The following is a 21,569-nucleotide window of genomic DNA, read 5'->3' as shown; positions in this document are numbered from 1 at the left end:
TTACATGAAACCTGTTTCAGTTTCTTAAGGTTCTTAACTGACCGGACCTCCCGGTGACCTGGAGCTTGCTGGTTCGTCCTGGTCAGATTAAGGGTTGAATTTTTCTAGGAGTGTCTCAGAGTTTCACAAAACAAGCTTGATTTGAACATTTCACTGAACTTCTAAATCTGCTTTTAGATTTTCACTGGTAGTGTTTTCCTTCTTTATGGAAGACGTTTGAAGGCGTGCAAAATTTCGTCCTCTCTGAGTCGCAAATCATAAAAATATTGAATGAAATCATAAACATTACAGAACAAATAGAACATATACAGTTCATACAATGTCTAAATATAATAATAGTGATTTTTATGAATGGTGAGGATTCCTTGAAGGCAGTAACCAGCTTGTGTGGAACACATGGAGAAGTCTTATTGATTGATTGATTGATCCTTTTCTTGTTTTTTTGGCGTTTTGGTTTCATGTAGTGTGTCTGTCTGGAATACTATTCTGGTGTGTGATGCACAAGGTGTGATTTTTGTTCAGTGGTTTTGTTAATCGAGATGTTAAGAAAACAGAAAAGCAGGCATCACGCTCTGCCGGCAGCGGTGGAGCTGCTCAGAGGTCAAAACATCTTCAGTCCGACTGTTTGAGGAACTCCTGCAGAGATTCACCGAATTTTACCAAAACGATCTCGTGGCTTAATAAAGCCGATCCTGGGGTGTGTCTCTGTGCTGTTCAGTGTGTTGGTCTTTGTGCTGGGTTGAACTCGTGTCCGTCCTCCTAACCGACGCCGCTTTCTCTCTCTCTACAGCCTTGAACGAGCCGACCATCGACTACGGCTTCCAGAGGCTACAGAAGGTCATCCCTCGCCACCCCGGGGACCCCGAGAGGTTACCTAAGGTCAGTGGAGACGAGTCATTAAGTCATTGCTGTGTGCTCCGCTCAGGTCAGAGGTCAGAGGTCAGATTCAAGGCTGGGAAGTTTCTTTTGTCTTGCAGGTACGACCCAGAGTGCACCCGTCAGTCAGAGCTGTTTGAGCGTTTAATCAGGTTTTACAGCCACATTAAGGCTGGTTTAGGGCTGAAGTGGCTGTTTGTCCCTCTGTGGATGCCATAGACCACCTGCACTGCATGAGTTTAAGGCTCGTGGTGTCATTTAATGCAGCACAGGAACAAAGTTGAGTTGCCTGATTGGATTTGTTGGTTCTGCTCGGAACGGTCTTGGCGCCGCCGGCACTCCACGCTGCCAGCGGGGCAGATTGTTCCCGATCCTTCAAATAGGGAACAGCTGTTTATGGGAGCAAATCCTGCCGCTGCTGCTCACGCTGTGTTTTGTTTCCCCTCGACTGGCGAGGAGGAAGGTTTGGACGGCGGTGACTCGCTGGCTGAGAGGCGGCGAGGGAAGCCGTGATGTTGGAGTATGAGCTGATGAATATGGAGAGTCGGGACAGTGCAGGTGACCAGTGGTTACTGGTTTCGAGTGTTTGACTTCTTTGAATCTAAGACCCATGAAAAGTTAATTATCCAGTTAAATGTTGTTTGTGCTGACTGATCATATATCTATCGGATATCGGTGTCATCCATCGTCACATGATCATAAATATATGATTCCACTGAAAGTCGATAAAAGACGATATTAAACTGGAAACGGCAAAATTTGAGGAACAAGATTTCTGTCTTCTCACTGCTGAAAATCTGCAGCGGAAGCATTTGCAGTTGTTGAAATACTGAAAGAGGTTGAAGTGGCAGTTAAGATGAAAACGCTTAGTGAAGCTGAAGTGAAAGGCATGAAATTCGTAGAAGAGGAAGTCGTTGAAGAAACTGCAGACTGAGAGAAGATGTGTGTGGAAGTGTCGGCTGTCTGAAATGTTTCAGTGTGAGCAGTAAAAGGAGTTGAGGTGTCAGCTGAAGTGTAAACACTGAAAGCAGATGAAGTGTAAGTGATGATTATTCTGGGCACTCCCCTATATGCTAAGCTCACAACTTGAACATTTTGATGGTTGATTATTTTAAGTGAATTTTCAAACAAAAAGTTTCTATTTATATTCATTGTTACTCGCTAAGACTCACTGAAGAACAAGTCAAGTGGATTAAAACAGTTAAAGTGGGACCCTTGTTGTGACGGGTTGTGGCTTTTTGACTTTTTATGTCACTGTTAACTGAATATCTTTGTTTCGAAGTGTTGGTTGAACAGAACAAGACATTTAAAGACGTCGCCATTTGCTTCAGGAAATTGTAAAGGACATTTTTCACAATTTTCGGACACTTTTTTATGTTTTAATTTATTTTTTCTACTTTATTGTCAGTAGGTCATACCTCATCCTTCACATGTCACATTCTTAGACCAAACATTTTTTCCAAGTCAGGTTCAGGGGGAAATTTTTTTTTTCTGTAAGGAAATAAAAAGAAAGCAGCTGCCTGACAGGAAGCAGAAGCACTTTTAAAAATCCATTAAACACAAACACTAGACTGTGGATTATAGTCAACGGTGAAGAAAAGTGTGTGTGATTTGTAGTTAATGGTGTAAAAACAGAGGAATGCTCCTTTAAGATTTGCGTTGAACAACATCAGTGGTGAAATCTGCCTCTGAAAGAAAACGGGATCCTGGTCGGTTTCAGTATTTACCCACAGAAAGACATTTGTATGCACACGCGCGCGCACACACGCGCCACGCAGCCGTCAGGTGCTCTGGTTAGTATGAAGAGATTATTGTGGCGGCTGCCGACTGTGAAGCTAACTGAGGCAGATTCTTTGAGGCAGCGAGCGGCAGCGGCGGGCCGCGAGCGTCAGATGGGCTCTGACACTCGAAAGCAGCTGCCAAATTGAAACCATTTATCAAAATCTGACATCGGAGATCCAGTCACCAAAAAAGCAGTTTATTTGTAAATTGATACTAATAGTGAGCATACATTGTCTGGCCCCTTTGATGGCCTGATTTGCAGCCAGAGTGAAACGTCAAACACCCCCTCCCTCCCCTCTCCTCCCCGTCTGCCTGCTCAATATTTATTTATTCGAAAGAAAACTCAATAAGACCAGAGATTTTTTTCCGTTTTGGACAAGAGAGAAATCACAGCGAGAGGAAAAGCAAAGCAGCGAGCTGTTGGGTGGCAGCCAGCGAGGTGACAGGACGGCGTGTCGGCGGCGGGGACCATGTGACCGAGCAGCGACGGGTTAACTGGGCTTGTCACTTCTCTTTTGTTCTCACCTGCAGCCGGCACTCTGCAGAGGACAGGGGAAGTGATGGAGAGAGATGTTTGGTTTCTGTTTTCGGACAGGCGGAGCGACACGGAACAGATTGATTCGTCGTCGAGCGTCAGGTGGAGGATTATGGCTGCAGGGTGGAGGGAGAGAGAGTGTGTTCAGCTCAACACAAATGGTGAAAACATGGAAATCAGGAGGAAAAACACCAGGTTGATTTCATGTGAATGGAGGGAAACTGGTCTGGAATTACCTCTGAGACAGATCCGAGTCATGTTTAGCCTAGCTTAGCACAAAACTGTTAGCCTGGCTCCATCAACAGCCTCACAGATGCCTGTTTTACTCAAGAACTGTACTTAGGGACGATTTTGAGCCACTTCTGTGTCATGCTACCTCACATTTTACTGCACTACACTTCAGAAGATTTTATTTTGACAGAACACACCATCAGCATATAAATACAGTGCCACGCTTTCTCAGAGGATGAGACTGGCGATATCCAATTTTTTTTCTGTTGTGTCAAGAATATTTTTAAACACCAAAACCAACAGTGAATTGATCACAATAACAAGCAGTCTGACGTGTCTTATTCCTCCGGGCCATGGAGCTGCGCTTTTATCCAAAAACTGTTAAAAAGAAGTCAGTAGGCGACGCTGGGGAACGGGGCGACACGTCCCTTCATCAAAACCAACATGGACACCGCTTTACTGAGTTAACCCCATACAAACTGGGCTGCTGCCATAAAATACCCGGTAGAGCACCAAAAACACAATTGCACTGTTTCTCCTGTTTGAGTAACGTTTGATAGGAACTACCGTGCCCAGCTGTTTTCAGAGATGGTTCGGCTCTGTTAGGAAACAAAACTATGTATTTGTGACCCAATTGTAAAGATTTCCACCTTCAGTCGGAACAAACTGCGTAGTGATGTCGGGAAGCGCTGAGAGACGGACTAACATGTGGCTGGTTTGAGTCTTTTCATGGGATTTGTTAACAATAACACAAATCCAGAATAAAACCAGCCTCATCCTTTAAAGATTAAACCAGTGGTTCCCACCCTTTCTGGCCTGTGACCTCATAAACAAGTCTTTTCTTCTGTCCTCTCCCGTGAATCATCTGACGACCCCTCAGGTTTACCTGGTGACCCTCTGGAGGGGCCCGACCCCCAGGTTGGGAACCGGTGGACTAAACTAAAGGCAGCTCCAGCAGTAAAACGCTGCCGAAGCCTCCGTGACTCAGGATCAATGATCTGATCACGTCAGAGAGAATCAGAGACCAGTCACAGGAGACAGGTCCCTGCACAATGAAGTACTTTTACTGTGATACTGGGACTACAGGAAGTACTTTTACTGGGATACTGGAACTGCAGAAAGTACTTTTACTGTGATACTGGAACTGCAGGAAGTACTTTTACTGTGATACTGGAACTAGATGAAGTACTTTTACTGTGATACTGGAACTGCAGGAAGTTCTTTTACTGTGATACTGGAACTACATGAAGTACTTTTACTGTGATACTTTAACAACAGGAAGTACTTTTACTGTGATACTGGAACTAGATGAAGTACTTTTACTTTGGTTCCTTTATTTGAGTAAAGAATCTGAGCACTAGCTTGTTTTATCTTTAAAAGCCAACAGACTATTCATGAATCCATTGTGGGACCACAGTTGCTTAAGCTGCTTTAACTCATTCCCCAATATTTGTTATCTAGTCTGCTAACACCTTACATTTCATACTTTATTTGGCATGTTAGCAGCTTGTTAGCCATCGTCTCCAGAGTCACATGGTTCAGATGGATATCACATGTTTAGCTTAGCCTAGCTTAGCATAAGACTTGAAGCAGCCTGGCTCCATCAAAAGAGAACAAATCCACTTTCCAACGCCTCCACAGCTGTTTGATTTACCTGTTGTATATTGTTTATTGATCAGTTGAGGAAACGGAAATCTAAAAATTAGATATTGTGGCTAATTTCCATTATTGATTAAACTGTTGATTATTGAATCGATTATTTAAATAATCGGTTAGCATATAAAATGTTAGAAGGTAGTGAAAAATATCCATCACGCTGTCGTTTTGCCTGACCAACAGTTCGAAAACCTAGAAATCTTCTGTTTACTGTCACGTAAGACAAAGCAAAGCAGCAAATCCTCTCGTTTTGACCCAAGCAATGGGGGTTAGAGCGTGAAAAGACCGGGAAAGTGCGGCTTTGTCGCACGGTGTTCCCCGTCTCTCTTTCTCCCTCATTCCCTGTCATCTCTCTCCTGTCACCGGCTAATAAAGATGTTAAATGCCCCCAAAATATAATGAACAGGCTAAAATGCCTTGATGGAGGATCAGAATCGATTCAGTTTATTTAGAATAGTTTCAGCTCCAGTTTAGTTGACACTGCGGTTCAGGATCGGTCCACAGTTGTGTTCCTACACCTGTCCAATTTACAACACAGACATGTTATTCGTAGACGACCAGGTGTTGTTAAGCCCGACAGCGAGCGGTGCGGCGGCAGCGGTGAGTGGTTCACGTCGTCTCCGGCCGCATGTGTCCTCTCTGAGTCTGCTGGTCGGCCGAGCCAGACTGGAAATGAAATTACAGGGCTGAACCTGATCCAGGAGAAACCCCACAGGTCATCAGTGACCACTTGGCCTCACAGCCTGTCGAACCGACCGTTAACTGCCCGTCTGTTCGTCCAGGGTAAGACATGGAACTATGCTCCTTAAATATCTGACCCGCAAATGCCACAAATGTCCCTTGGTTTGTTAGATGAGAGTCTTTGAAACAAACAAAGTCAGTGATTGAAACCAGCCATCAGTCATGTCAGCACTTTGCTCTGTTACAGATTAAACTCAGTTAAGGTTTTTATATCCCATGATCATTTCATCTTCCTCTTTTTAAGGTATAAATGAAAGGATTCTGTTCAGTGAATGTTAAGTTTAAAGGTTTAACCACCTGACTCCTGACGATTGTTGTAAAATAAGGGACGTTCTGTGGTGAAAAACAAACGGAGCCGCTCCGTGATAAGGCTCCATTTTTAAAGGCTTTATCAGCTGTAATTAATGGGTTTATTAATGGCTAATACGTCACTCACTGAAGCTTTATAGATCAGTTATCAGAACAGTAAAAGAGCAACGTTTGTGTTGCCAGGTTGTGGAAAATCCTCCCCCAGCAGACATTTTGTCTTTTCATCTCTTGAACTCATCAGGGAGACGTCTCCAGTGGACTCTTTGACCACTGGTCTCCTGGAAAAGAGCTGCAGGACATCTGGACCCAAAATCCATGTAGAAACTGCGTATTTATAATGCGGCCTTATCAGAAAGTTGTAACAAACAAACAAACCCTTAGAGACAAAGCTGAAACTCAGATTGAACAAGAAACACTGATGCTAAAATTAGCTGCAGAAAAACAAAACTTCCCTCCTTTTTCTTTCTCTCTCTCCTGGCGGTTGGTGGAAGGTGAGGTGGATATTAAATGTGTTTGGCGTGTTGCGTGTGCATCTTTAGCTCTGATCATTGACCCCCATCCGGACTCACGGGGCACCCGAGCGTTCAGGGATTATTAATTCCAACCCACTTCATGAATGAGGAGATTTCCTGCTCTCATTGAAAATAATGAGCAATATTCAATTCATGAGCTGAATTTCAATCCATTTCCTCTGAATGGAATTAACCCCACACCATGTCCCACATCATTAGAATACCTCTCCGCCTGATAATCGCTAATCTGGAGATCCGGCGCGATGCTGCTCTCCTCCTCCTCCTGCTCAGCGTGCCGGTCCATCCATATTTTATAGAGATCAGCGGGGCGGCGGCTGTATCTGTAGCTCTGCCCGGGGTGATTTATCATTGTTAAGGCCGCTGTCTGATGGCTTCTCCTCCAGGGTCACGCTGATCCCTGTTTGCCCCGCACCTCCTCAACCACGGAGCCGGCCCCCCGTAATTAAGCCCCTAGAAACCGATGGAAGAAGAAAGAGAGAGGGAGGAGAGGGAGAAAGGAATATGTCAAGAGATGGACAGAAAAGGGCAAGGGCACGAGGGCCACAAGGGTGCAGCCGCTGAGATGGGTTTTTTTTTTATCGTTTTTGGGAGGGAAACAGTGGGAAAGGGACCTGATCTACACAGATCAGCCACAACATTAAAAATAGTAACCGGTTTTTTAATCAGCAAATAAATTATGATGTATTATTATGGATGAAACAACCCACCGGTATAGAAAGTTATTAAAATGAGCTCCACCTTTACCAGCTGCAACACTGAAGAGACGAACCCATAAATGTAATGTGATGGGCCGTTCTGTGAAATGAGTACTTTTACTTTAGGTAAAATATTGTACGCGTGACTTTTACTTGTAAGAGAGTATTTCTAGACAGTACTGAAGTACTGCATTTACTGAAACAGATGGATCTGGTGCTTTATCAGGTAACGACCCCAGTGACGCCTGGAGAGACCACAGATAATAAAAGATGAGTAGCCACTACAGGACGCAAGGCGCAGGTTCATGAGGAGGAGGAGTGCTTTTAAATCATATCTGGGGATAACAGAGAGCAGTGGCTGTAGCAGTACGATACACAGGCACAGTGCTGGGAAACGGTCCCGTGTATATGGACACGCACACACCTACACAGGGCGCTACAGGGAGTTTTCAGGTGGAGAGAAACAAGAATCTCTCAGTGGGTTTAATCAACTCAGCACTGAGGAGGAGGAGAGGGAGGGAAGAGGAATCCGCCTCCTGGACTCTCGGCGCTGACGGCGAAACCCCTTCAGACTGAGAAAAAGCGGTCTGAAGCAGAGAGAGAGAACAACTGGTTTATTTTTTTACAGTTTAACCCGTTGCGTAAAAACCACTCCTCCGTCTCTGCCTCTCTCCTCGGAGCGACAGACCGCCGTCTTTGTCTGGCGTCATGGTCAATCGCTTCCCACAGAGGCAGCAGATGCAATTAAACACGACTTGCTCAGACAGGAAACCAAAGCAAACTCTGATTTATTCAGGCGCTCATGTGTTTTACTACTGTGAATTTTATTTTAGGTGACGAGTAGAATTTCAGAGCCTCACAAGGTGCATTTGGTTGCAGCCTTTCTCCCATAGTAAAAGTGGTGGAAATAAGTGAAATAGGAACCAAACATCTGGTCTCATAATCAGCCTCCTTCGTAAAAACACGCTGCCTGCCTCCACTACATCAGAATCTTCAAGTCAAACAGCTTGGTCATGTCCTCATTGATACAGTATTTGTCAGGTTTAATGACACGAGGAGGGGTTTATATACTCTGACTATACAAATACTACACATGTTGGCTTTGTTAAGGCTGATTCTGCTGTTTTGAGACTAAAATGCGACCATTCTTAGGTGAAAAGAAGAGGTGAATTACAGCTACAGACAGGTGACAAGTTAAAGGAAAAGCGTGCTGTCAGGCCTCCAGAGCAGCTTCGGTGCTCCTTGGCTTCGACTCTACTGGAGGCCTGGACACCAGCTACCACATTAAAACCAGTTACGGGTTTTAATGTTGCAGCTGGTCGTGTGTGTATCTGGTTCCTCCGAGCCTCAGAGCTCCATTGTTTCCAGAAACCATTAAACCACATCGGTGAGACGCACTGTTGCGCTGGGCGACGTGTTCCTTCATCACCACGAACACACACACTGTGGTTTATTTAGACTCAGTCACACACACACCGTCCTGCTGCCACAAACACTCACTACAGCACCAAATGTGGTGTAATCCGCCGCCGAAAATAGTCCCCAACAAACGCACTGTTTCCTCCTGTTTGTCTGATAAAAACCACAGTGAGCAGCTGTTGTCTGTAAAGCTGATGATTCGTGAATTGAAATTAATTCTAATGTTGCAGCTCCTTATTAAAAAAAACCCCAGATGGTGTTCAGACATGATGAATTTATTTTGCTTTGAAACCATTTACAGACGTTGTATTAAATGACTGTTTATCTAACACAGAGGGAGAATAAAAAAATATTGAAAACACTGGATTTGGACCAATTTGAATTAATTATCCGAGCTGCAGGAATGTGTTTTAGTGTCCACATTCTTCTTCTCTCCACATTTTAATTTTTTTTTGAATACAACCCAACTTGAACTTTGCAGGGAGACAAATCTTTCACATTATCAGATCAGATGAACGTGAGCTGTCTGGTATAGACATGTCTCATATTTTCTTTTATTCTTAGTTTCTATTGAGAAGCTCCTCGAACTTAAAGGGATACTCCACCAATTTTCCACATCTAGATCAGTTGGTCCTAGTTAGTCCTCTTCAGCCTGTAATAACAGTTGTGTAGTGTCCTTTGTGGCTTGGAGATTTAAAATTTCCAACATTCAGTCTGTGTCAGAAAACTGTGTGTGTGTGTGTGTGTGTGTGTGTGTGGGAGGGGGGGCAGTGAAGCCTTGGAGGCGTCATCCAGACAGTCTTCCCATCTGTATTTATTTAGCAGCAACACAGGACGTATTCAGTCATTTCTCCGTAAACAACTACACTCAGTAACTGGATTTAAAGTTGTGGCTGATCAGTGTAAGCCCTCAGAAAACACACTCAACACACACAGATTAACTGCTCCGCTGTGCACAGCTGGCCAGATGCAGGCCTCAGTATCTATGACTGACAGACAGTTTAACTAATAACATTACAAGTTCAACAGTGTGTTTGGCAAAGTTGGTGTCTTTGTGCTTAAAATGTAAAAGAAGTGGACTAGATGTCACCGTGGGACATTTTCTAACAAATAAACCGTTTTTTGTGATTTGTTTTTTTTCCCCTCCCCCCTGAAATCATTGCCAAGGGTCCTTGTTGAGCCTCCACACGGCCTCTTGGGTGTCAGCTTGGACAAAATCCTAGCAAAAAACAGCGTAAAACACCATCACATCTGGAACAAACCTAGTTGTCCACAAATGGAAAGAAATAAACCGCATTTTCACCAAGTTTGTGCCTCAGACCAATTCTGACTTTTTGATCGTAAACTCCAAATGTTAACCTTTCAGCAAAGACCAGGTCTGTGAGCAAAAGGGTTCAAGAGCAGGAACCGTCTTATTTGAGGTTGGTAAATTCTGGGCTCGTTCAAAAAAAGGTTGTGCTTGTTAAGGTTAATCCGTCTCATTTGACTCCCCCAGCTAAATTAGTGGAATGACCCTTTAAACATCTCAGGTGAATAGAAACCTGCCTTCTCGCAGCCAATCATTGACCAGATGTACCGAAAGCTCTCTGCTTCATTGGTTTGAAGCAGATTATCCAATCAGCTGCCTCAATTTCTGAGCTGTTTGACTTGTCCAGTTATCCACTCTGCCCCCCCCCCCCCCGAAGCCATCCATCTCCTCACATGTGAAGGGAAACACCCAGAGACCCTCGTCCTGCTCATCTCCCATCCCAACTCTCTCCTTCCATCTTCTTCTCCCATACTCCCCCGACCCCCCCCCCCCCCTCGGAGGTGTGGGTCAGTGATAAGAGATGATGATGATAACCAGGAGCCAGTGCATTACGGTATCGATCGGGGCAGCCCTTTCAGCGCCGTTAAAGCGCCCGGTGCTCTGATTGCCAGCACTCACTCTGACAGGAATCCGATGGCGCTGTCTCTCTCTCTCTCTCTCTCTCTGCATGTGAGGAGGTCAATGTGTGTGTGTGTGTGTGTGTGTGCGCGTGCGTTTGCGTTGAAGGGTGTGGCCGAGCAGCTGATGCGTGTGTTTGATGGTGTGAATGGGGATGTACAGCGTAGCAGTGTCGAGGCAATTAGCTGCTCTGTGAGATAACGACAGATCCAGCAGCAGCAGCACAGAGGACTGAAACTGGATCCGATGCATAAAAACACAAAAATCAACACCACTTTGGTCAGTTAGAGCAGGAAATCTACAGGAAAAGGAGAAATGGCGACAGCTTCCGTGGTCGTATTGGATTGTCTGGTGTGGTGTTTTACTCCATCAGCCACAAACTGATATATTTTCCTTCTTCTGATCCTTTTTGAAATCATCTGTCAGTTTTCAGACTGATTATCTATCCTCCAGACAGCCGGTGGTTTCAGGTCATCTCAGTAAATGTTGTGATAATTAAAATCAACAATGGTCCAGTTTTTCAGGGCTGGACTGTGCAGGAGCAGGGAATCTGCAGGTCTGAAGAGTCTTAGAAAGCACTGAATTCTGGTTCCTCAAAGAAAAGTCTTGCATTTAATGAAGAAAAGTCCTAAATCTTGTCTGTCGCTGCTGTAGGCAGAGACATCCGTTGTAAAATGTTTGTGTCTGTGGCTGCGTCTGTCAGGAGACGTCCTCCGCCTCCACACCAACGGTGGCTGAGCTCCGGTCCAACGCTGTCGCTGCTCCTGCTACAGGACGGGGATCAGCATTTCACAGTGGAGAGCCCCCCATTTTAGAGGAAACGGAATTATTTCTCATTGGTGAATCCACCCTTCCATGATCTGCCATTTATCTGGATCCAGGTCCCATTCATTAATGTAATGGAGTTTATCATGAGGAGTTATTGTTACATCCTGCTGGGAAGTGCTGAAGAAAACGTGGCATAAAACCTAATTGCTGTCCATATCGTTCCTGCTGGTCTCCATCACACTTTCGGTACAAAGCTATTCTATGGATTTAAAAGGTGCTAAAGTCCTAAATGGACCTTGCTGAACCCGGAGAGTCTCATTTGGAGGTGTTTGAATTACTCCCCTCCAACCCAGACCACAACCAGTCAGTTTGCTGCACGGGACTGTCGGATCAGAGACCAGGTCCACATCCAGAGTCCAGTCTGTGGTTTAAACAACAAAGGCTCTTTAGTTCAGGTTCAGGAAAGATGGTGGTTTTGATTTGATGTAAATAAACAGGTTTTGTCTGAAAGTCACTGTGAACTTTTTCTGTATTAAACCAGACCGGGATCTTTCCCGAACCAGGTGCTGCGAGAGTCTGAAGAACAGAACCATAAACCAGTTTAATGATGCTGGAGTCTCCACAGGTGGATGTTGTTCTGCAGGATCAGACGTTTTGGTGGAAAACAAACACGATGTCTGTGAACATTTGACCGAGACGTTCAGGGTCAACGGATTTACAACTCGTCAACTTGTCACTGCTGCTGCAGTTCAGCTGACAGAACTACATCATTTGTCTGAGACAGCGTCGCAGCTACATATAACACCTTCATATGTTCATTCGGAGACTCAGGATCACACACACACACCTGCTACGTAGTGAGCATCGCGTCACTGTGCACCTGCAGTACACGGCAAAGTAGTAGGTCAGGATGTGTAGATCTGGGAGAGAATGCAATGAAATCCGGCTTTTCCAGAGCGTTGACACGCGTTGACGTAGGGCGCGGGTACATCCTGGTGAGCTGAGGCGCATCAGTCCCTCTAATTGATGCTAAAGTACATAGTTACTTCCCAGAAACTTCCCTGGAAACCAGTCGGAAATGGCAGAGCCACAAAATAAAGGGTACCACTTTACAGGTCTATTACTTCCTAATAACGCCCCCCGCCCCCCAGCCCCAGTTTGGCTTCCCCGTAATACAAATGCTGGTTAGGGACTGGAAGTGGTCCGATCCCACCACCACCCCACCAGCCTGCTGCAGAGCCGCAGCTCAGACCGAAGAGTTCCTCGGGTGAGAATATAAATGAGCAGCATTCAGGATCAGTGAAGCTGTCCCGATTGGTCACACACACACCCCCCCCACCCGGCTGCTTGGTTTGACATTAATGACTGACACTAGATCGCAGCTGATCAGGGAAGATTTATTGATTGATTTCTAATTCCACTTCAGATCAGACAACAGGTGCTGCTTCTTCTTCCCTATTTGCAGGTTCTAGGGGAGGATTGTGGGTAGTTGTAGTACTTAGAGCACCTGATTCAGATCAGAGTGTGGCCAAGAACAAATGAACAAGTGCATGTACACACACACACACACACACACTCTGAGCAGCAGCAGCTCTCCAGCAGTGAAGCCTCGGAGGCGTCATTAACTTGAGAAGGCTGTTGTGTCTGTCAGGACCTAATGAAAATAGAAGGAGGACACACACACACACACACATTCACACAATATACACCGTGTGCAAACACACGTTACACAATGTACACACCGCACTCACACTCACACACACACACACACAAAAGAGCTAAAGTCTTTTATGTGTGTGTGTGTGTGAGAGGTTTCAGCATCTACGAACTGTGTTTTCAGGTGTGTGTGTTTCTGCATGTGTATATGTTTGTGTAACAGTGTTTGTGAGTATGTATGTTTTATTGTGTGTGTGTGTGTGTGTGTGTGTGTGTGTGTGTGTGTGTGTGTGTGTGTGTGTGTGTGTGTGTGACGGGCAGCTGCTGCCTTGTGGCGTCTCGTTGCTGCAGCCGAGCGAAGGAGACATTAACTAACTTCTGTTTTTTAATGGAGATTAATGAAGCCAGAGGAGGAACACACACACACACACACACACACACACACACACACACACACACACTGACGGAGACACAACCGTTCACCTGTGAGCGATGATTTTGGGTTTTAGGTTAGAAAGGAAAAGGAAAGGAAAGGAAATAATGGAAGGAAAGGAATGATAGAGGAGAGAGGAAAAATGAGCCTAGTTAGGAAGGAAGGAAGGAAAAAGGACGGAAGAGAAAAAAGAAAAGGAAGGATAGAAAACAGAGGAGAGGGGAGACAAGTGAGGAGGGAAGGAAGAGCAGAAGGGAGGGGAGGGAAAGAAAGCGAAGAATCCACCGACAGGAGTTTCATCTGAATACAAACTGACGAGTCTTCTGTCAGCACAGACACACACGAGAACGTAGAGGGACAGTTTCAGATTTCAGTTGGTCCCGTTGTTTCTGCTGCCTGCTCATTGTTTCGATTTCGGATTTCGATTCTTCTCTCTGGTGGAAGTGAGGATTCTTCTGGGGAGAAAAAACTCTGGATGTTGTTCTGTTTCCATCTCAGTGTGTTGGATCGTCTCCTCCGAGGTCATCATCTGTCGTGGGAAAAGAGAGCTGTGTTGCGTGTGTGTGTGTGTTTCCTTGTCGAAGGCCCGTTTGTTGCCAGCACTGAGGAAACGCTCTGATTGGCTGGGAGGAAAACAATGTGGTTTATGGTGACTGTTTCCCCTTTGAGTCACAAGAGATGTTTGTTTGGACGCTGCAGCTCTACCAGAAATTTAAAAATATAAAAAAACAGAGTAGAAATCCCCAGTAATCTCCCCCCACCGGAGCGGCTCGGATTCTGTCTTCAGAGATACTCCACAGACATAAACCCCGAGATTGAAGCAGCAAACTGCAGATGCGATGTGACGGAGCAGCAGGTGATTCAGTCTGACAGCTGAGAGAAAAGAAAAATGTTTCCTACAGCAGCTGAATCTCTAATCTGCAGTTCAAAGAATAGAGGGAGGAAAAATAGTTCGGGGTCAGCCACACATAAATTATCAGGGGTGGAAATAGAGCTTCTCCTGGTAAAGCAGCAGCACTACGCTGTATCCCATCGTAAGTGAATGTCCTGCACTAGAAGCTTTACTCAAGGAAAAAAAAAAACACAGTTCTGGCGCTTTCCATCATAATGGCATGATCTTCATCAGCAGAAGTGGGCTCAGCTGTCATGCAGTTGTAGTTTTGAATCCGCCTGGTGCAGGTGGAGCTACGTCAAGCGTCCGCAGTCCTACGGACTCCGGTGCTGGCACCGATGTGTTACCTGGGGAGTTCAAAACTGTGATAAATGCGCACGACGCATTTAAATAATCTACTTTGTTCATCTCGTAACAGGTTGATCTGGCCACATAAATGTAACAGTACTGAGGAGCAGCATTGATTATTGATTCGACGCATTTAGTTGCTCTCCACCAATGTTAATAATTATCACACAGCGTCGTCGCTGCCGCGTCTCTGTATGACGCTGTGTGTTAGCGCTAGTTAGGACCAGGTTCAGGTCTCTGAACCGCGTCTTACAGTCTGGTTCAGCCCGCGTTACTTGAGCTCCCTGCGTTTCACTCTCTTCATCTTTACTTCTCTCCCTCTTGCTTTGTCTTTCCTCTCTCCCTTCTCTCTCTCTTTTGTGAAATCTTTCTTTATCGTTACAAACATCAACGTACGTCAGGTGGTGACGTGACAGGTCAAAGACACGGAAACGTTCAAATGATTTGACGTTCAGACGCCAACAAAAAGCAGAAGTCAGAACATCCTCGCCACCGTCCCTCTCTCTCTCTCTGAGTGTCTCTCGCCCTCCTCGGTGCTGTAATACCCCAGGGAGCTCCAGCAGAGGCCTCCACTTCCCCACTGCTGCTCCTCAGGGACTCAACACCTCCTCTTCATCCTCCTCCTCCTCCTCCTTTCTGTTGTCTCCTCTCTCAGCAGATCAGCCTCAGGTGTGTGCGTGTCTTTGTGTGTGTGTGTTGACGTGTGTGATGTGTTTCCACCTGAGGCTGAGGTGAGAAAAAACACACCTTCAGTCTCACTCCTGGGACTTTGTTTACTTTTCTTCCTTTAGGTTCTTTTCCTTTTGTTAATTTATTTCCTTCTTTTCATTTTCCTTCCTTCCTCCCCCTTTGTCTCCTTCTATTCCTTTCCTTCCTGTCCCTCCTCCTCCTCCTTCCTTTTTTATTCCCTTGCTTTTTCTCATTTCTTCTTTACTTCCCATTCTTGTCCCTCTTTTCTTTCTTTTCCTTCCATTGTTTCCTTTGCTTTTCTCCGTTTAATTCATTTGCTTTTCTTTTGTTGATTTCCTTGCTTCCCTCTCCTTTGTCTCCTGTCCATCCTTTTTCTTTTTCTTCCTTACATCCCTTTGTTTTCATTTTTCGTTTCTCCTTTTCTTATTTCCCGTCCTTGTGTTTTTTCTTCCTTTCCTTTGCCTCCATTTCCTTCCCCAATCCTACCCTTTTTCTTTTCTTTACTTTCCTCTGGCTTCATTCCCTTGTCTTTCGTTTCCTTTATTTCTTTTTCGTAAATTTCTTTTCCTTGATTTCATTTACTTCCTTTTCTTTGTCTCCTTTCCTGCCCTTCTTTTTCTTTTTCCTTCATTCCCTTACCTTCTCTTCTTTTAATTAATTCCTCCTTTTCTTCCCCTTCCTCTCTTTCCTTTGCCTTTTTTTCTTTCCCTTTGTTTTTTCTTTCTTCGTACCTTCTTTCATTTGTCATTCATCCTTTTTATTTTCCTGAGCATCCTCCTCTGCGCGCGTGTGTGTATTTATCTATTTATCAGTGCTGTTGTTATTAACAGCCGTCGCCACAGCGACACGCTGAGCTGCCGGTGCTCAGATTGGACGTTTCCTCTCCCCCATGGGCTGATGGGAAAATAGCCCGGGGGCGAGAGTCTGTGTGTGTGTGTGCGGTCTGCAGTCTCTGTGTTACTGGCCTCCCGCTGATTCCTCCTCTTTTTTCCTTTCCTCCAGGCCCAAACATCATCCCTTCATCTCTGTATCTGTATCTATCGGCGGAGGCCATTTTATACACTCGTTTCTGTTTCTCTGTTTTCTGCTGAGGCTCGACGGGTTTTTGAATAATGAGCCTCACCTGGCCTCACGTTGTCTGTCGGCTGCTCTGATTGGTCAGTTCCCCTCCCCGCAGGTGTACCAGGTTGTGTTGTTACCTGTGTTCTGTTGCCGGTCCGGAGGTTTCATGTTTCTTCGAGTCTTCAGTTTTCACGCTTTTGTGGTGAAACCTCTGACTCATAATGAGAATGACGGCTGCAACTAACGACTGTTTTCGTTCTAAACCAAACTGCGGGTTATTTTGTCGATGAGTGAACCGGTCTGAAAAATGTCACAAAAAAATGCGGATCCAGTTTCCCACAAGAAACGGTCCAAAACCCAAAGAGATTCGACTGCAACCACATGAGACGAAGAACAGCGGCGAGTCCTCTCATGAGAGAAGCTGGAACCAGAAAAATGAGCAGAAGAAAAGTCCAGTAATTTGAAATTGAGTTGAAAGAGCCGAAACAATGAGTCCATTAATGGACCGGTTAGGAACTAGTCTGATAACGAATGGATCATTTGCAGGACTGTGTGAGTGTGTTCTGGTTTTGATAAGAATCTTTTGATGGTGAACTGAATATCGTGTGTTTTGGACCGCTGATCACGTGACTTTGTTTTTGGCTATTTCTACCATCTTCTGACATTTTAACTGACAGATCGTCTTCAGTTGGAGCGCTCAGTGTAAATGGCATTAGACTGTTTTTGCGTTAAGCAACTTTGCAGAAATTCATGCAGTCCATCGGAAGCTTTCTCTGAATTAAACGGGAACTCTCTCTTTTTTAGGAGGTGCTGTTGAAGCGAGCGGCTGACCTGGTCGAGGCTCTGTACGGGATGCCACACAACAACCAGGTGAGTCAGCAGCTGCGGACTCAAACATTGGTTCGTACTGGAGGAAAGTGCGACTAATGCGGGCAGTTAACATTCACCTTTTTATTACCTCCATGTTCCCAACCCTAACCACGCTGTAGAGAGAGAATTCCTGTAAAAACCGTGGTCACACCGTCACCGAACATAATCCTGGTTTGGCCGAATCGAGGTGGGGGGGCGGCAGCTACCTGCAGAGCTTTTACAACAACTAATTAAACTCTGACAGATGATTCTGTTCCCAAACGGAACCAGCACAAGATGCGTTCACTGCCTCACACAAGCAGGACAAGTTCCATTTAGTAGCCGTCAACTGCATCATATGATTTTCAGCAGAATAAGAATCTTGATTGTTCTCCCACTTTTTCTCCATTCTCCTTCTCACCTTCCTTCTGCTTCCTCTCCCCCTCTCCCCCCTCCCTCCCCGGGTGCAGGAGATCATCCTAAAGCGAGCGGCCGACCTCACCGAGGCTCTCTACAGCGTTCCTCGCAGTCACAACCAGCTGCCGTCTCTCACCGGCTCGGCCGCTCACTCAGGGATGATGGGAGTGAACTCGTTCAGCAGTCAGCTCGCCGTCAACATCTCCGAGGCCTCGCAGGCCGACCAGGGTGAGGGCTCAGCACTGCCGCCGTCCTCCGGGGCTCGTCAGTTAACTGTTGTTATCAGAGCTCAGGGGAGACCGGTAGGCCGCCGGACGTCCAGCAGAGTTTAGTAGAGTCCTGTCCAAAAGAATCCAGCAGACTTCATCAGAGTCCAGTAGACTGCAGTTAAGTCCAGTGGACTCTCCAGTGGAGAGTTGAGCAGACTTTAGTAGAGGTCAGCAGAGTTCTGAAGAGTCTGGGAAACCTGCAGCAGAATTCCATGCAACCCAGTAGACCGCAGGAGAGTTCACTAGACTTCAGTAGTATCACAAGAGTCCAGGAAAGTCCGGTACAGTTGAGCATACGGCAGTCCTGCAGACTTCGCTGCAGTGTTGGTCCGTAGGAGTTCAGTGGAGTCCGACTGGTTTGGACAGTTCATACAGTTCGGCAGAGTCCAGTAGAGTCCAGTAGAATCCAGTATACTTCATTGTTGAGAGGCCAGTACAGGGTTCAGTATACTGCAGTAGAACTTTGTCTGGAAGAGTCCCGTAGAGTCCAGTCAAGTGCAATAAAGTTGAGTTGACTGAGGTTGAATTAGATAGACCCCAGCAGAGTCTAGAATAGTTCACTAGAGTTGAGCAGAGTCCAGTAGACTCCCTGCCACAGTCATGTGATCAGTGTTTTGCGGGTCAGACCGGGTCCTCCGCGTCCCTCTGGTTCTAATCTCTCCTGGTTCTAGTGGATCTAGTCTCTCCTGGTCTCTCCTGGTCCTGGTCTGTTTGTCATAAAGTTCACCCCCCCCTCACACACACACACACACACCAGGGTCATTTTATTTCCCTGACTCTTCATTTCCGCTCTTTGTTTGACGTCGTCCGAGTGTCTGTCTCTCGGATTTCCGTCTTTTCTGGTGAGACGTTGGTTCCCGTGGTGCAGGCTGATCATTTCTCTTCTTCTCTCGACTGACTTCTTCGTACGTCTGAAGGTGCTCTCGAACACGGATGTGTGCAGTAACGGACTCTGTTACCTCCAGTTCTACGTTTCTGCACAGTTTACATGTCCTGCTCCTTTCATGGTACTGAGGCAGGGGGGGTCAGTGTCACAGTTGGGACGTTTGTGGCCCTTCTTGGGTGCTAAACAGTCAAATTGCGAAATGTGAAATGGAATTTCAGTTTTGCCAAATCTGCACCCCCAGTTTCAGGGACTGACATAATTTGAGGACTACTTCCTCCACTGTTGACAGTTCAGGGCTTGTTCAGTTCTCATGTTGAACCATCTTATTGTATTGTAAAGTATAATTCTGGTGTTGTTCTATGCTACTGCTCTGCTTTGCTATTCTTTCGTCAACAAACCATGCGCAGACCCAACCCAACGACGTGTCCGTGGCTCTCAGCTCCGAGCTCATTGGTTCCTACTGAAGACGTAGATCTTTCAAACCCCTCGCAGATCTATAGTTTCATGTTTTAAAAAAGTCTCAGTCATTTTCCTAAAACAGCTGCTCACTGTGGTTTTTATCAAACAAACAGGAGGAAACAGTGTGTGTGTCGGGGACTATTTTCAGCGGCGGATTAATCCACAGTTGGTGCTGCAGTGAGTATTTGTGGCAGCAGGACAATGTGTGTGTGTGTGTGACTGAGTCAGAATAAACTACAGGGTGTGTGTTCAAGATGCTCACTGATGTGTTCTAATAGTTTCTTGAAACAGTGGAGCTCTGTGGCTCTGAGGAACCAGATACATCAGGCTGTAGATACACACACAGTTCTTGTTAGTAGGAAACGTTCAGTGTTGGTTTGGGATTTGATGACAAGAAGAAAAATATAGAATATCACTGGAATTATCCTCCACGTTTCCTTTCAGAGATCGGTTCGGCTTCTGTCACGGTCGTTCAGGAAAACGGGCAGCAATCAGCCTGTGAACACACGTCGACAGGAAGCAGATAGAGAGCTGCTTTTTCTCCTCGGACACCCCCCTCCACCTCCACCCCCACCCCTCTACCCGAAACCCTCGTCTGCTTTTCACATTGGCCCTGCAGCGAACACCTTTCAGGAATCTATGAGGTCATGGGAAACGAGGCTGCAGCGGCTGCGCTGAAAATTCATAACTCGGTAGTTTATGTGCGTTGAGCTGTCCGGTTGGAAACGTTACACCGAGGAGCTGACCGCCATCCTCCCCACCGTTAGGAAGTATGAAACGGCTCTTTGTGCCCCTGGCAATCATCCACCGTGATTAAAACATTAATAAAAACGGCGGCTCACGAGCCCAGGCCTTATCAGACGGACGAGGCAGGTAATTTACGGCAATAATTCAGAGCAGCGTGTCCCGCTCACCGCCATGTCATTCTCCTGAAGAGTGGAATTTTTTTTTTTTTTGTTACTACAGTTTTTATCCTCTGGAGTTTGTCTTTGTTTCTCTGCTTCACTTCACTGACAGATAGTGGGTGGGGGTGGTGGAGCAGAGCAAGGCCAAAACTAGAGCTTACAGAGTGGCGTGTGACACCCCAGAAAAATTTCCCCAAGAATTTAATGTTTTTGATATTTAAACCATTGTTTAAATATACTCTTTTGTAGAGCACTTTGAAATGAATTTTTAGTATAAAACGTGGTAATTAAGTTTTTTATTTTCATTATTAGTAGTAATAGTATTGAGAGGAAAAAAACATGAATCTGTAATGCACACGTTACCCAAAGTGAAGCTCTGGTCATCAAGATTGAAATGACTGACAGTTTTATTAATGCAAGAGAAACAACAATCAGTGGTAAGATTTCCCAAACTCAAGGTGATCCGGAGCTTTTAACCATATTCCTCAGCCTTTTTCAGGAAATAGAACGTAGTCAGGTGTCATTACGTGTCCTAAGTATGACACTTCAGTCACATGACAACGGGTGGTCGAATACGGAGGGAGGTAAGAACTGAACTAGAATATCTGCATTTCCTGAAGAAAACGAGTGTGACTGCTGCTTTGTGTAAAAAAGGATGTGATTGTAGTTAAAGCAAGGGGCATAAATATATAAGAAAACGTAGGTATAAAAGTATTAGTCAAATATTTTATGAGAAAGTTTGTAATGTAAACTTTGATAAATCAAAAATTGTACAAGATATCAAAAAGCTGAATAGAAAGTTTAATAGCCGGAAGTCTCGTGGCACATTGAAAGATCAAAGTCTAAAGCTGAAAGTACGAGGAGTAGTTGAATTTCAAAGTGAAGTAAGTTTTAGAGGATTTTAGCGTTCCTTCCGTCCATTTCAATAACTGGCCACACGTTGGCGCTCACACAACAACGTTTGACTATGTGAAGTATTTCTCCCGTGGCCAGCAGTCTGTCAAGTTCCTATTATGTAGCCTGTACAGTTTTTAAAGATATTAGTGATTTTATGCTTCACTGCTCATTAAGAAACGAATAACTCATCAACTGCGAGAGATATCGACAAGCTGCCTGAAAGGTAATATGACCTTGTCCTGCTTGACATTTGAAACGTGGAACCATGTTTCTGGCCATCACTACCTGGGAGTAGCAGCAATTTGTATTCAGCAGTTGTCATTTCAGTCACTTT

At 45.4% G+C, this 21,569-nt stretch overlaps 1 protein-coding gene across 1 annotated transcript in view; it reads left to right on the top strand.

Annotated features, from left to right (window-relative positions):
- The window catches only part of LOC120785668 (transcription factor COE3-like), a 166,767-nt gene that overhangs the window by 136,176 nt on the left and 9,022 nt on the right, over positions 1 to 21,569 (top strand). Inside the window, exons 11-13 of the mRNA XM_040120543.1 lie at positions 791 to 879; positions 17,358 to 17,423; positions 17,873 to 18,047. Coding sequence (XP_039976477.1) covers positions 791 to 879; positions 17,358 to 17,423; positions 17,873 to 18,047 — 330 coding nt within the window. The remainder of the gene's footprint in view (positions 1 to 790; positions 880 to 17,357; positions 17,424 to 17,872; positions 18,048 to 21,569) is intronic.

The sequence above is a fragment of the Xiphias gladius genome, chromosome 23, assembly GCF_016859285.1.
Source record: "Xiphias gladius isolate SHS-SW01 ecotype Sanya breed wild chromosome 23, ASM1685928v1, whole genome shotgun sequence".
Taxonomy (NCBI): domain Eukaryota; kingdom Metazoa; phylum Chordata; class Actinopteri; order Istiophoriformes; family Xiphiidae; genus Xiphias; species Xiphias gladius.
The sequence above is the reverse complement of the archived record's forward strand: the minus strand, read 5'-3'. Positions and strand labels throughout refer to the sequence as shown.